This window comes from Myxine glutinosa, chromosome 7 (assembly GCF_964187855.1).
Source record: "Myxine glutinosa chromosome 7, kmMyxGlut1.1, whole genome shotgun sequence".
Taxonomy (NCBI): domain Eukaryota; kingdom Metazoa; phylum Chordata; class Myxini; order Myxiniformes; family Myxinidae; genus Myxine; species Myxine glutinosa.
In genome coordinates this window covers 17,385,523-17,402,309 of record NC_136267.1, presented here as the reverse complement: position 1 = coordinate 17,402,309, position 16,787 = coordinate 17,385,523, and the positions used below count along the sequence as shown (strand labels likewise).

The following is a 16,787-nucleotide window of genomic DNA, read 5'->3' as shown; positions in this document are numbered from 1 at the left end:
ATTTTAGCGGGCTATCGCCGCCTTTATTACTAATATACGAAGGATTGAACCAAACTATAATCAAACTAAAGAATGGAGATGTAATCAATGTTGGTATATAAATGGGAAACATAACTAATGTGAGAAATACCAAATAAGTTATTGAAGGAATAACAGGGGTAAAAGTAAATAAAACAAATAAGCGAATAAATTTCAGTACAAATAAGTTGGAGGCTCCTCCCAGAGGAGACAATATCCTTGAATGGACAGAAAATTTTGATGGTTGCCAAGAAATCAATGGGAAAATAATTTACGACAATCTTAAAATGATATGTGGCTCAGGAGGGGCCCAGATGAGATCATTAAGGGAAGTTTCACATTTCATATTGGCTCAAGAGAAGTGCCAAGTAAATTCCAATATAATATTTGTTAATTTTTTGGATGGTGATGAGTGCCATAAGAAAATTAAATTATTCCGTAAAGTGAAACAGGATAAAATATTCATTGGTTCTCTGTTTGAGTAGAATGAAAAATGGGGGTGGGTAAAATTATTTTAAATGAATTAATACAAAGATGGGGGAGGGAGAAATAGGGAATTTTTTTTAAAGGATTTGGGGTTTAGTCAATAAGTTTCCTTAATTTTTCCCATTGACTTCAATGTTAAATTTTATGTGAGCCAGAACCTGCTTTTTCCCTGTACTCACCAATCATGGTGAACACCTGTTCATGATGATGGAACAAGCCCATCTTGTCCATCTCACATTCCCTCCACAATCACCACCCCCGCACCACCACCAAATCCCCCAGCTATGCATACTCTACCATATCGTACTTTCCTGGAATGAATGAATAGAAAACGTTTAAAAATTCTGAATCCTTAGTTTATAAAATGCTGTATATAAAAATACTACAAACAGTTTTATTTATGTTGAAGACTCCAATCACGGGCTCAGGCCTTAAATAAATGCTGCATTAATAGAAGAATGACGAAAGAGAGAATCGTCTAAGAGTTTTTGCGGAAGTAAGAAAATCTACTTTTTTTAAAGGGGAAGGTCGTAAGTGTTTGAAAATATATGGGAAGGTAAAGAGTTCCAGATTTTGGCAGTGGTGGGTAAGAAACAAATATCATAACAGATCACCCTTGAGTTGCCAATATCCACACAATAATCATGCGATGTAGTGGCTTGTCGAGTATTCCATAAGGCAAATTTGATGGCACTAAACTTGGACATGAGGTAGATAACAGAGAGGGTAGTGATCAGTTTGAGGAAAGCCTACAGTATATACTTTAATGGATTGGGCAAAAGATTGGTAGATGTAGTTTAACATAAATAAATGTAAGGTGCTGGGGATGGGTCTCATAAAAATAAAATCTTCTTTAAAAAACTAAAAATAAGAATAACAAATAAATCCGAAAACACTCCGAAACTCCGAAACTTCCCCCTTGCCCCACCACTCTTAAACTCCCCCCTTGCCCCTCCACTCCTGAACTCCCCCCTTGCCCTTCCCCTCCTAAACTTCCCCTTTGCCCCTCCCCTCCTAATCCCCCCCCTTGCCCCTCCACTCCTGATCTCCCCCCTTTCCCCTTCCCTCCAAAACTCCCCCCTTGCCCCTCCCCTCCTAAACTCCCCCCTCACTCCTCCCCTTCAAAACTCCACCCCAATCCCTCCCATTCAATTCTCCCCCCATACCATTCCTCTCCAATTCTCTCTCCTCCCCCCTCCTCCTCCAAGCTGCCTCCTCCCCACTTCGTCTCCCTTCTATCTCATACCTCCACCCCCCAAACCTTCTACTTTCCTCTGCCCCCCCTCAAACAACCCCTCACTGTGCCGCATCCCTTCAGCAGCAAACCTTTCATCCTCCTCATCCTTCCCTTTCTTGGAACTCTTCTGCAACATCTGAAACACTATCAACTGCTCTCCCTACCTCCCCCTCTCATCCTTCATCTTACCCTACTCCTCCCCTCCCCTGTCCTGTACCCGATGCTCCCCCTCTCTCTTCATTAACGGTATGGACCTCAAACATCCGGGGCCTTCGCTCAAACCTGACTGATCTCTCCATACAGGTTGCTTCTGACAATCCAGACTTGATCTGCTTAACAGAGACTTTCCTCCTTCAAGATGTCTCTGATTCCTTAATATCTCTTCCTGGTTACTCCCTCCTCCGGTATGATAGACCTGAGCCTCGGCCTGGTGGTGGGGTGGCTATCTTTGTCAAAAACTCTCTTCCTCACTCTCCTTGCACTGCTCTCTTTCCTCCTCACCCGCAGGAGTACCTCTGGTTACGGCTTCCTCTCCGCTCCCACCTTTTGTTCATATGTGTTCTGTACCGTCCCCCAAACAGTGATGACTCCATCTACATTTCAATGTCTGACAACATGGACCAACTTCTATCCACTCATCCCAACTCTCTCTTCCGCATATGTGGGGACTTCAACTGTCATCATGCCACCTGGTTGGGTGTGGGTTCCTCTCTCACTAGTCATGGCACCTCAGCAAAGGACTTCTGTGACTCACTGGGATTGACACAATCTGTCAATTTCCCGACCCGGATCTCAGCCAATGGAGTATCTTCTCTTCTAGACTTGGTTATGACAAACTTCCCTGCTAATGTCTGCTGCTCTTCTTCTGCTCCGATCGGTTCTTCTGATCATGTGCTTGTCAAAGTGGACATCTCTCTGGCCATTCTCAGAGAGCCTCCTCAGCGTCGACGAGTCTGGCATTTCACTCAGGCCGACTGGGACGGTCTTCAAGCAGCCATCAATCGTCTGGATTGGTCTCCCATCTCCACTGCCTCTGACATCAATTCTTCCTGGGAATTCTTCCAAAGCAAACTGATCTCTCTCATGCACAGATTTATCCCATCTCGCCTTCAATTGTCTTACCCTTCCTCCCGTCCATGGTACACTGAATCTTGTGGTGAGGCAGTTTCCCTGAAACAACTTGCCTTTGCCTCTTGGAAGGCTAATCCAACTGAAGGAAATCTCAGTTCCTTCCACCAAGCTCGGAACAAGTGTGTGTCTACCCTCAGGAGTGCCAGGAAGCACTATCTCTCCTCACTCAAGAATGAACTCTCAAACCTGTCTCCTTCCTCCAAATCCTGGTGGCGTCTGGTCAAATCCGTTTCTGGTGTTTGTTCCCCCTCCATCCCCTCCCTTACCTCAAATGGCCACACAGTTGACATCGCACGTGACAAAGCCGAATGCCTCAACTCTGTGTTCGCCTCGAAATCCTTAGTCCCAAACCCATCTCTCTCTGTTCCCACCTTTCCCAGTCGAACCCAACTGCTCCTGGACTCTGTGTCCTTCTCTCCTGACAAGGTGGAGGAGTTTTTGTCAAACCTCGACTCTGATTCTGCAACTGGACCAGACGGCATCAGCCCACGGGTCCTAAAATCCTGCTCTGCCGCTCTATCTCACCCTCTCTCTGTTCTTTTCACCCTATCTTTTGCTCAAGGTCATCTGCCAGCATCCTGGAAATCAGCTAACATTACCGCTTTACACAAAAAAGGTGCAAAAACAGATCCTTGCAACTACAGACCAATCAGCCTGCTCCCAATTATCAGCAAAGTCATGGAATCCATCATTGCTTCGGATATGAAATCTTTCCTCTTCTCCAATGGCTTGATCTCTGATCATCAATTTGGTTTCAGACCAGGTCACTCTACTCTGGACATGCTGCTTCTGCTGTCTCAACAATGGATGGAGGTCCTCAATGCCAAACAGGAAATCAGAGCTGTCTCCCTTGACATATCAAGGGCCTTTGATACGGTCTGGCACCCAGCTCTGCTCACCAAACTCTCCTCCTATGGTATCCATGGAAATCTCCATGCATGGCTTGCGGACTTCCTCTCTGGTCGTAGTCAACGTGTGGCCCTGAATGGATTTCTCTCATCTCCCCTTCCTGTTCAGGCTGGAGTTCCCCAAGGAAGTGTGCTGGGCCCTGTGCTTTTTCTGGTCTTTATCAATGATCTCTCTGACTCTCTGGAAAATCCTCTCTATCTCTTTGCTGATGACTCCACTCTCTGCCGCTCCATTCCTCTTCCCTCAGATCGGCAGTCTGCAGCCTCCTCACTCTCTGAAGACCTGGACAAAATCACAGACTGGTCAAACAAGTGGAACATGTCTTTCAATCCTGCCAAATCTCACTCTCTTACTATGTCTCTCCGAAAAGATCGACTGGACAACCCTCCCATCTACTTTCTCAACAATCCTCTCCAAGAAGTTCTGTCACTCAAGCTTTTGGGTCTCACTATCTGCCATGATCTTTCTTGGGAAAACCACATTTCCAAGCTGGCCTCCAAAGCCAGTCGCCGACTGGGCATCCTCCGTCGTGCGAAGTCCTTCCTCGGCACACCTGAGCTCCTCACCACATACAAGGCTTTCATCCGCAGCTCAATGGAATACTGTTCTCCCCTATGGGCTGGTGCTCCTGCCTCACACCTGGCTCGGCTTCACGCTGTTGAATCCAAAGCTTTCAAAATCATTGGAATCTCCCGCGATGAAGCTATCTCTGAGGGCCTTTCACTCACTCACCGCAGGCAGGTAGGTGGTCTTTCTGTCTTCTACCGACTCCTCTCCGGCCTTGCTCCCCCAGCTCTCTCTGTGCTCTGTCCCCCAAATATTCCTACAGGTCGCACAAGATCTGCCAGCAACCCTCTGATGGTTAAACTGCCGAAATCTCGGCTCTCTGCTCACCTTCACTCTTTCATTCCTCTTTTCTCCCGCCTGTGGAACAAACTCCCACACTCCCTTCAATCCCTCTCCTCCCTCCAGGTCTTTAAAACAGCTGTTCACCACCATCTCTTATCTTCCCCCATCCATAACCTTGATCTTTTCTACCCCCACTAATTCACCCCAGATCCACCTTGTTTGAAATTCCAACTTATTTCCTGGAAATCCTGGCAGTGTCCATATGTTTATACCTCTCCCACCCCTCCCCCCCCCCCCCTTCACATGCCTCCCCCCCTTCACATGCCTCCCCCCCTTCACATGCCTCCCCCCCAAAGCCCTCTCCCTCCCACAGATCTCTCCATGTCTCCATGTCTCTCGGTCCCTGCTCTCAAATGTTGTGTTTGTGTCCTTCCCCCTCTCTCCCCATCTTGTCTACCGCTCCCGATGTTATTTGTTTTATGTGTCTGTTTGTCTTTCTGTGTGATTAATGTTCGCTCCTTCACGAGCCTCGATCTTGTATACAAAACAAAACAAAACAAAAAAAAAAAAAAAAAAATGTAAGTGGGTCTCAATGGGATGGGTCTTATAAAAAATAGAAAAAAGATTATCAAAAAAAAAAATAGAATAAAATAATAATGGAAAAAATGATTAAGATCTACCAAAAGATTGGTTGATGTAGTTTAACATAAATAAATGTAAAGTGCTGGGGATGGGTCTCATAAAAAATAAAATCTGCTCTAATTAAAAAAAACATAAATAAGTGTAAGGTGCGGGGGATGGGTCTCATAAAAAACTAGAACGGCACTCAGTAGAGAGCATACCTCTGCCTGGTTGGCCATATCACTCAATGGTGAAGAATCACTTTTAAAATTCTACTAGCTGGATCCAGATCTTCACCAAAATTGAATCGATTCTTCCTTGTCACACACACAACCTGTCCAACAAGTTTCGTCCAAATCCATCCATAACTTTTTGAGATATCCTGCTATGTATCGTTTTTGGCCCTATCTCCCAATGGTGAAGAATCACTTTTTAAAAAATTACACGAGCCGGATCCGAATCAGGATCTTCACCAAAATCTAAACATTTCGTCCTTGTCACATACGCTACATCTCTGCCAAATTTCGTCCGAATCCGTCCACAACTTTTTGAGATATTTTGTTCACAGACAAACGAACAGACAGGGGTGAAAACATAACCTCCATCCACCTTTGGTGGCAGAGGTAATAATATCTTCTTTAATAAAAAATAATAAAAATAACATAAATAAATGTAATTGGGTCTCAATGGGTTGGGTCGCATAAAAACTAAAATTTGCTCTAATTAAAAATGATTATATTATCAAAAAAAATTAGAATAAAATAATAATAGAAAAAAAAGGTTAAGATCTACCAAAATATTCGTTGATGTAGTTTAACATAAATAAATGTAAGGTGCTGAGGATGGGTCTGATAAAAAATAAAATCTGCTCTAATTAAAATATATACATATATATATATATACACATATATATATATATATAGATATATATATATATATATATATATATATGTCTATATATATATGTCTATATATATATTGTTGCGGTTTTAGAACCCTCACTTGTAAATAATTACTTGTAAATATCCCATTATTAAAAGGTTAAAGGTTGCACCCCTAGTTAGTCCACAAGCAACACTGAGGCCACCATAGAACTTTAGTTATTTCATTATTATGTGTTTTAGATAAGGCCGTGTTTCCAATAGTGGAATCTGCGTTTTTGTTTTTTGTTTTTTTTTTTTTGTTTTTTTTTTGTTTTTTTTGTATACTGAATCGAGGCTCGTGAAAGAGCTAACATTTATTTCACAAACAAATCAACCAGACAAACAAAACACACAAAAAGAGGGAGCGGAAGACAAGATGGGGAGAGAAGGGGAAACACACAACCACAACATTTGAGAGCAGGGAGAAGTGTGGGAGGGAGAGGGCTTGGGGGCAGGAGGCGTGGGAGGGGGAGGGCGGGGGGGAGAGGTATAAAACACAAGGGGACCGAAATTAGCGGAGGTAGAAAAGATCAAGGTTTTGGATGGGGGAGGATAAGAGATGGTGGTGAACAGCTGTTTTAAAGACCTGGAGGGTGCAGTGGGATTGAAGAGAGTGAGGGAGTTTGTTCCAGAGGTGGGAGAAAAGAGGAATGAAGGAGTGAAGGTGAGCAGAAAGTCTTGATTTTGGCAGTTTAACCATAAGAGGGTTGCAGGCAGATCTTGTGCGACCTGTAGGAATATTTGGGGGACAGATCCCAGAGAGGGCTGGGGGGGCAAGGCCAGAGAGGAGTCGGTAGAAGACGGAAAGTCCACCAACCTGCCTGCGGTGAGTGAGTGAAAGGCCCTTGGAGTTAGCTTCATCGCGGGAGATTCCAATGATTCTGAACGCTTTGGTTTCAACAGCGTGAAGACGGGCTAGGTGTGAGGCAGGAGCACCAGACCAGAGGGGAGAGCAGTATTCCATAGAGCTGCGGATGAAAGCCTTGTATGTGGTGAGGAGCTCAGGTGTGACAAGGAACGACTTCGCACGACGGAGGATGCCCAGTCGGCGACTGGCTTTGGAGGCCAGATTTGAAATGTGGTTTTCCCAGGAAAGATCATGGCAAATAGTGAGACCCAAAAGCTTGAGTGACAGAACTTCTTGGAGAGGATTATTCAGAAAGTGGATGGGAGGGTTTTCCAGTCGGTCTTTTCGGAGAGACATCGTAAGAGTGTGAGATTTATCAGGATTGAAAGACATGTTCCATTTGTTTGCCCAGTCTGTGATTTTGTCCAGGTCTGCAGAGAGTGAGGAGGCTGCAGACTGCCGATCTGAGGGATGAGGAATGGAGCGACAGAGAGTAGAGTCGTCAGCAAAGAGATAGAGAGGATTTTCAAGAGAGTCAGAGAGATCATTGATGAAGACCAGAAAACGCACAGGGCCCAGAACACTACCTTGGGGAACTCCAGCCTGAACAGGAAGAGGAGATGAGAGAAACCCATTCAGGGCCACACGTTGACTACGACCAGAGAGGAAGTCCGCCAGCCATGCGTGGAGATTTCCATGGATACCAAAGGAGGAGAGTTTGGTGAGCAGAGCAGGGTGCCAGACCGTATCGAAGGCACGTGAAATGTCAAGGGAGACAGCTCTAATTTCCTGTTTGGGGTTGAGGACCTCCATCCATTGTTGAGAAAGCAGAAGCAGCATGTCCAGAGTAAAGTGACCAGGTCTGAAACCAAATTGATGATCAGAGATCAAGCCATTGGAGAAGAGGAAAGATTTCATATCTGAAGCAATGATGGATTCCATGACTTTGCTGATAATTGGGAGAAGGCTGATTGGTCTGTAGTTGCTGGGATCTGTTTTTGCACCTTTTTTGTGCAAAGCGGTGATGTTGGTTGATTTCCAAGCAGATGGAAGATGACCTTGAGCAAAAGAGAGGGTGAAGAGAACAGAAAGAGGGAGTGAAAGAGCAGAAGAACATGATTTTAGGACCTGTGGGCTGATGCCGTCAGGACCAGTTGCAGAATCAGAGTCGAGGGTTGACAGAAACTTTTCCACCTTGTCAGGAGGAAAGGACCCAGAGTCCAGGAGCAGCTGGGTACGACTGGGTACGGTGGGTACAGAGAGGGATGGGTTTGGGACACAAGATTTAGAGGCAAACACAGAGTTGAGGCATTCATCTTTTTCACGTGCGGAGGCAGCCGTTTGAGGTGAGGGAGGGGATGGAGGGGGAACAAACACCAGAAACAGATTTGACCAGAGGCCACCAGGATTTGGAAGAGGGAGACAGACAAGAGAGTTTGGTCTTGAGAACGGTGAGATATTGTTTCCTGGCTCTCCTGAGGGTGGACACACACTTGTTTCGGGCTTTGTGAAAGGAAATGAGATTTCCTTCCGTTGGATTTGCTTTCTAGGAGACGAAAGCAAGTTGTTTCAGGGCAACAGCCTCACCACAAGATTCCGTGTACCATGGACGGGAGGAAGGGTATGACAACTGAAGACGAGATGGGATAAATCTGTGCATGAGAGAGAGCAATTTACTTTGAAAGAATTCCCAGGATGAGTTGATGTCAGAGGCGGTAGAGATGGGAGACCAGTCCAGATGATTGATGGCTGCTTGAAGACCGTGCCAGTTGGCCTGAGTGAAATGCCAGACTCGTCGACGCTGAGGAGGCTCTCTGAGAATGGTCAGAGAGTTGTCCACTTTGACAAGCACATGATCAGATGAGCCGATTGGAGCAGAAGAAGAGCAGCAGACATTTTCAGGGAAGTTTGTCATAACCAAATCCAGAAGAGAAGATGCTCCGTTGACTGAGATCCAGGTTAGGAAATTGACAGATTGTGTCAGTCCCAGTGAGTCGCAGAAGTCCTTTGCTGAAGAGCCATGGCTGGTGAGAGAGGTACCCACACCCAGCCAACTGGCATTGTGACAATTGAAATCACCACATATGAGGAAGAGAGAGTTGGGATGGGTAGTTGGTCCATATTATCAGACAGTAAGATGTAGATGGAGTCATCGCTGTTTGGTGGACGGTACAACACACATGAACAAAAGGTGGGAGCGAAGGGGAAGCCGTAGCCAAAGGTATTCCTGGGGGTGAGGTGGAGAGAGGGCAGTGGAGGGCGAGTGAGGAAGAGAGTTTTTTATAAAGATAGCAACCCCACCTCCAGGACGAGGCTCAGGTCCATCATACCGGAGGAGGGAGTAACCTGGGAGAGATACCAAGGCATCAGAGACATCATGAAGGAGGAAAGTTTCTGTTAAGCAGATCACATCTGGTTTGTCAGAAGCAACCTGTATGGAGAGGTCAGTCAAGTTTGAGCGAAGGCCCCGGATGTTTGAGGTCCATACCGTTAATGAAGAGGAAGGGGGAGCATCGGGTCCAGAACAGGGGGGGGGGGAGGGGTAGGGTAAGATGTGGAAGAGGAGGAAGAGGTAGGGAGAGCTGTTGAAGGTGTGTCAGAGATTTCAGAATAGCTTGGAGAAAGGGAAGAATGGGGCGGACAAAAGGTTTGATGGAGATTGGGTGAGGCACAGTGAGGTGTTATTTGAGGAGGGGGAAGAGCGAGGCAGAAGGTTGGTGGAGATGAAGGTGAAAGTTGGAAGGGGGAAGAAGCAGGGAGGATGCTTTGAGGAGGAGGGGTGAGAGGGGAGTCTAGGAGGGGAGGAGCGAGGGAGAGTCTCGGAGGGGAGGGGTGTGGGGGGAGTTTAGGATGGAGGGGAGGGAAGGCGCAAGGGGGGAGATTTGAAAGGGATGGGTGATGGGGAGGATTTGGAGGGGAGGGGTGAGATTGGATTTTGAAAAGTGTACGATTCATGGGAAACGAACATTTTTTGCAAAATGAGTTTGAGACCTTCGAGTCAAAAATACGTTTGAGGACACTGGAGGAGGGGTGGAGTTCTGGATAGTTTAGGGAATGTAGAAAGGAGGAACTGTAAGAGATGGTATTATATATATTTTTTGGAATGAATAGATTTGGTGAGCAAGACAAAAGCATCCTTTTGTAGGAAAAGAAGAAAAGGGTGTTATAATATATGAGAGAAAATAGTTGTTCAGGGGAGAGATTATACATTTCTAACCACGTGATCGCGTGATCGTGAACGAAGAACGAACGAACAAAAAGAACAACAAATAAACGAATAAGACCTGGGAAGGAAAAAAAATTTTTTTTTTTTTTTTTTTGTGAGTAGAGATATTAAACAAGGAGGTATGGGGTGAACGACTGGGACGAAACAGAGAACGAAAATAATTTCAGCGCATTCAACGAATCGCTGAGAGAAAAACAAAACCACAAGGTCGAGACGGTACGGTAGCCGAAGCCTATGAGTACTAGGCCGCAGAATACTCGATACGCATTAACCGACGATTGTGTATACATGTACGAAAAATTAGCACCGAAAATTTTCCAAAAAGATACGCTACAGGGTACAGACACCGAAAGATAGATACAGTCTCGACAAAAACACAATTGAGAAATATCACTTAGCTTCGAAAGCGTGAGCGCATGGAACAGCTTCGAAAAGACGTGACCTCGCCGTGATCTGCACTTCCTCAATCAAATAAGTCAATCAAATAAGATTAGGTCCATTCCGTCCATTTTGCGACCTCCCTCTCCAAGCGACGCCATTACGCGCCCCTACAGTCGGTGCCTTAACGTTCGCTTATGCGCCGCCATAAACCATGCGGTCAGGCCCGAGGAAAAGGGGGGCGGAACGCCAAGAAGAAGGTGTGGCCTGTCAACCAGCCGTCAAAGGCGTGGCCGGTAAGCCCTCACCAGCCAGCCAGGGCTGATGTAACATCACCGACAGGCGTGCCCTTGAGGCCCGCGTAGTGATCGCGTGGCGCGTTATATAAGCGTGAACGAAAAGCCCTTTGAGAGAGAGATACGGCGGCGAGAGATACGGCAGAGAGAGATACGGTAGAGAGAGATACAGCAGCACTCGAGTGGAATGTTGGCGGTAAAAAGGACTCGGGTTGGAGACGCGCATATACGAGTTGGTTGGAGACGCGCTTATACGAGTCTGATTGGGAAATGCGCGCGAGTTTGGTTTGAGACGCGCTTATTAACGGACTTGTCCAGGAGCGCACATGTACGGGACACCAGCCTCCCCCCCCGGCTATATGTAAGGCCCGGTCGCGTTCCCAAGATACGTGGAGCTGCCTGCCGGGTTTTCGCCCACTGAACCGGAGCCTGGAATGGAGCCTCACCTGGAGCCTGGATCCCATCACCGGACCCTCTACCTGACCATCTACCAGCTACAATCCCCATGTGAGTGTGTATGTTTGTCTGGGGTATTAGAATAAGACTGTTGTAAGACTGCCCTGTGTGCTGCTTCTTCTTCTTCCTCTTGGACATCGCTTTCATTTCCTCTTCTCTTGTATATTTGTTAATAAACCCATCTTTGTTCTTCCTATACTCTGGTTTCCTCTGGTCCGATCGCATCCGTCCCTTCTTCCATTGAGTACCTGTGGCACGATTAGCAACCGCTCAGAATCGGGTTTAGTCTCATTGTTAACAGCTCGGATCGCGGATTGCTAACCGCTCGGCATTTTCCAACATATCCGTGGTTCGAGCGGGAGTTATTCCCTCGTTTCCGGCCGGCGTTGGTACTTAGGTAGTAGTGAACCCCTAGGCCTAACAAACCCTATCTAATGCCGTGCCGGGAAGGACGTTATAACCCCCAGGACTCGGGACGGCCAGCTAAAAAGACAAGGGGATTAACCCCCCCTTGATAAGGGGAGCGCCGACCCCCGAGATCCGTAACAATATATATATATATATATATATATATAAATAAATAAGTGTAAGGTGCTGGGGATGTAATGGATTTTCTAATAAAAATGTCTACAAAATATGTCTAATAAAAACGTCTAATAAAAACAAAAAAAAATTAAATAAAAAATAATATAAATAACAGAAATAAATGTAAGGTGCTGAGGATGGGTCTCTCATATCTGTCTTAATTAATCGTAAAAATTAAATTGGATTTTCTAGAACCAGAGTTTTTGGATTATTTTTGGATTTTTTTTTGAGTTTTTGGATTTAATGGCTGGATGGAATATAAGGCGGGTTGTTTTATTACCGCTGTATTTGCTGAGTTTTTGGACCCTTCATATTAACCAAACGAGTCATGTGATATCACAATAACGATTAATTATAGAAACACTAACAGAGTCATGTGTTTATTTTACTGTAGATTGCCGTGTAGTCATTTTGGCAGATACACATTATGAGCCTTCACCCGGTCGTATCTTCAAGTTGAGATCGTGTGGTACTTGGTCCTGCCTTCCAGGACCACAGTGATGTGTACAAGATGTGAGATACATGTATGTGCAAGAACTCTTTTGACGCAGTGACCGTTGTGTGATCTCTGTCCAGGGCCGGAAGCCTGGGTACTTCTCCTTCCTGGATCCTTTCTCCCCAGCTGTGTGGCTTTTCATGCTCCTGGCCTACTTAGCAGTCAGCTGCATCCTCTTCCTCGTTGCTCGGTCAGCTGTTCTTTCATTATTTTTTCATTCTCCATTCATTCGTCCATTTGCTGCTATTCCAACTCACTCCTTTGCTTATCACCTGGCTTGCCTACACCTATGGATGCACTCATTTACCCTTGCGCATTTACCATTATATTTGGATGCATTCAAAGCCCCAGCAGCTGTCTAGAGGTGCATGCCACTGAATGCATGGATTATTATAGTTTCAGATAAAACAATTTGACCAAATCTATTGCTATAATGCAGTTTTACATTCATATAATATAGGAACAATTTGCTGTGAACCATTTCTTACCTACAGAGCAAGCCGTCTCTACCCAGCTCCTTCTTCAACTCCATTTCAGCTCCATTTATCAGTTCCACTTCCAATTGCATTTTCAGTCCCATTTCCACCTCAATACTGATCAACTCCATCCCCAGGTTTGTCCTCATGTTAATCCATGCATATTCACTTCTAGATTCATCCACAGATTCATTACCAGATTGATTGCAGGGCACTCCCAAGTAAATTCGCAGATTATTCGCATTACGCACTACCACAGCCATTTTCCTATTTCTCCCATTCCCCGCACCCTTGCTCTTTTAGACTGACTCCATACGAATGGTACAACCCATACCCATGCTTGAGAGCTGGGCCAAGTGGAGGTCGGCTTGCAGTGAACCAGTACACTCTGGGCAACAGCTTATGGTTTCCCATTGGAGGCTTCATGCAGCAAGGTTCTGAGATCATGCCCCGAGCCCTCTCCACCCGCTGCATCAGTGGAGTCTGGTCAGTTTTGCACCACAAGCAGGTGTCCACAAACAACCAAAAGTTCAACACCCTCATTCGCTTGCACTCAAATGTACTCATGGAGTGAGTGGCATGTACACCAGATTATCATTTTATAATAAATGTGGGCTCATGGAACTATTGAAATAGTATTGGAGAAGTCCTTTAATTGTACCGGTTTCCAGGATGCTGAGTTTCATTTGTTTATCAACTGACTTTAGGCCTTTAAATGACGTTTTCCATCTAGCGGTCAAGTACAGGCAACCAAAAGCAGTCCCTCACCAAACAATTTATGCTGCATGCTGCTGGAAGGCGCGGTAATGTAATCCGGGGAGTGCTTAGCCGCTGTAATTTAGGGCCTCTCATTCCAGTGCAAGGCCCAGTGTCATCCACAAAGTAAGTAGTGGGCAACCTGGTTTACGCTTTCATTGGGCTCATGTAAACAGATAATTTTCAGAATGACAATTGCACCAACGACTTCTGACCCATGTAGTGCAGGACTGGTTTGCGGAATGTAAAGTACGGGCCTCGTAAGTCTGCCTTAACCACCACTTTTGCTGGATTTCTATCAGATGGGAACATTTTCGGATGTTACGACTACCCCTAAGATGATAACACTCATTCACAGTTCTCTTCCTCTTCAATGCAACCGATCTCAGCCACCCTGGAGGAATATCCCTAAATCTAGCTGGATGTCATTTACCATGTGTTGTGAAATCGATGCCTCATATTGTCGCTGCTATCAATCAAGCCAGAGGCGGTATGGCCACCTATTCTGTAATAGCAATAAAAACAAAACAAAATGTTTGATGAATGCAAAATAAGTTATTTTAACATAGGAATGCAATATCAGCATAATAATTAATTAATTAATTAATTACGCCAGAGTATGCATAAAAACAAGCAAATTAAGATGATACTCTGGCAACAACAGAGTATCATCTTAATTTGCTTGTTTTTATGCCTCCATCGACGAAGTCGCCAGGGGCATTACGTTTTCAGGTTGTCCGTCCGGCTGTCCGTCCGTCCGTCCGTCCATCCATCCGTCCGTCCATCCGTGATAGGTTTTCGTGACCGTGATAACATGAGAACGGCTGAAGGGATCTTAGTCAAACTTGGTGCAGGTATGTATAACGAGGTAAAGATTAACTGATTATATATTGGGCTCACGAGGTCAAAGGCTAAAGGTCAGAGGTCATATTAGGTAAACATCCTGGTACCACGATAACTTGTGAACCAGTGATGTGTTTCTCACCAAATTTGGTACAATTATATAGAATGATGTAAAGATCAACTGATTCGATTTTTGGGTCAAGAGGTGAAAGGTCAAAGTCTGTAATATTTTTATAACTTGAGAACGGCTGAAGTGATCTAATTCAAACATGGTGCAGGTGTGTATAATGATGTAAAGATTAAATGATTAAATTTTGGGGGCAAATATCAAAATCTGTAATGGGTATATAACCTGAGAACGGCTGAAGTGATCTAATTCAAACTTGGTACAGGTATGTATAATGATGTACACTCGATTGTGGAGTCCTGAAGTCAAAGGCCAAAGGTCAGAGGTCATGCCAGGTAAAAATGTGATAACGTTTGAACAGCTGAAGGGATTTAAATGAAACCTTGGTACAGGTATGTATAATGATGTAAACATGAATTGATTAATTTTTGGGTGAAGAGGTCAAAGGTCAGATGTCATGTCAGGTAAAATTTGATAACTTGAGAACAGCTGAATGGATTTAAATCAAACTTGGTACAAGTATTATAATGACGTAATAATGTGGGCGGAGGCATATCGGTCGACGTTGTGACATAGAAGAGTATCGTTCTCGTTATTTTCTGGTAAGTGTATTCTCCTACATGAGCCTTTTCATGGCTTAATACAGCATGGATTTACAAAGGGAGTAATACAGCATGACATGAATATTAATAACTGGGCTGAGATCAATATGAATATAACACGAAGATAAATATCTTCCATTTAATCGAGCTCGCTGGCAATTTGCTCTGAGCAATGAGTCACACTTGCAATTGGGAAGATAAGCGCCATTCTTTTGGACTTTGAAATTGTGCATGTAATCTGTAAAAGTTATGTGATGATGTTTGGAATGGTGATTGTCCACTGGAAATGCTCATAATTTATGTTCGTTTGCAAAGATTTTGAAAGTTGACTCTAATCTCCAAAAGAAAAGAATGTAACGAATTAAGTCAAAAGGGATTTAAAAGTGCAAATGTCATACTTTAATGCCGTGCAAAGAGTATGATGACGACTCGTTTTGCTGAGGATGCTAATGTCATTTTTATATAAAACTTGCATTACAAGACCCGTCGCTTCGCTGATGGGAATACCAATATTTGCTGCGATGTCTAATCTAGAGAGCAAGCACACAAAAGGATCCCTGGGAGATCCTGCCCTCGATGCGGGGATAACCAGCGTCGCAAGTTGGCATTCGAAGTGTTGCCCCGTGTGCCCAAACACAAACCTCACTTCCCTTCTTCTTCTTTTTTTTTTGCATCACAATCCTTCCTGGGAGTTCTCTGAATCCACCGTCGTTTGTTTCATTGAATTCCGTTAATGCGTTCTCAAGTTAACAAAACAGGATTCCTAGGAGATCCTGACCTCATTGCGGAGATAACCCCATCATCACTAGTTGCCATTTGCAGTTTCTCCACGTGTGCCCATATACCCACGCACAAACCTTCCTACTTTTTTACATCACAAACCTTCCTGGGAGTTCCTTGAATTCACCGTCGTTTGTTTCATTGAAATCCGTTAATCCATTCTCTAGCTATAGCATGGCGAATAAACAGGCAGACAGACAGACAGACAGACAGACATGGCCCCTTTTATAATACTAGGGCATGCCCGTACTATATATATATCTAAAATTATATCCCCCCCCCCCCTCTATTTACATGAAATGGTTTGGTCCATTCGCAAAGCCAAAGCGAACGGCGAACGGCTAAATCGCCATAGCTCGGTAACTACTTGTCCGATTAATATGAAACCTTGAAAAGGCACATCCTCAGGTCCCCAGCAATATACCTGGCAAGTTTCAAGTATATCGGACCCGTGGTTGTCGAGAAACAGCGGTCACAGACACACACACATACATAAACACACACATACACACACACACACACACAGAGATTACTGGAATTATAGATAGATAGATACCACCACTTTGTTTTAGGTGGGGAGGAGGCGGGGTGGAAATATTTCAGACCATAACAATGAATATTATCATTATTGAATTTGTGTGTCCGAGTCCATGATGATGTCCACAAAGCAGATGCCAGAGCAGAGGGACCCATTATATAGAAAGCAAAAACCGAAGATGCGTGGGAAACAAGAATGTCATTTGGT

At 44.7% G+C, this 16,787-nt stretch overlaps 1 protein-coding gene across 1 annotated transcript in view; it reads left to right on the top strand.

Moving 5' to 3' along the window:
• Positions 1-16,787, top strand: part of GRIK5 (glutamate ionotropic receptor kainate type subunit 5) — a 516,667-nt gene that overhangs the window by 365,649 nt on the left and 134,231 nt on the right. Inside the window, exons 14-15 of the mRNA XM_078782648.1 lie at positions 12,539-12,648; positions 13,238-13,420. Of these exons, the coding sequence (XP_078638774.1) occupies positions 12,539-12,648; positions 13,238-13,420 (293 nt within the window). The remainder of the gene's footprint in view (positions 1-12,538; positions 12,649-13,237; positions 13,421-16,787) is intronic.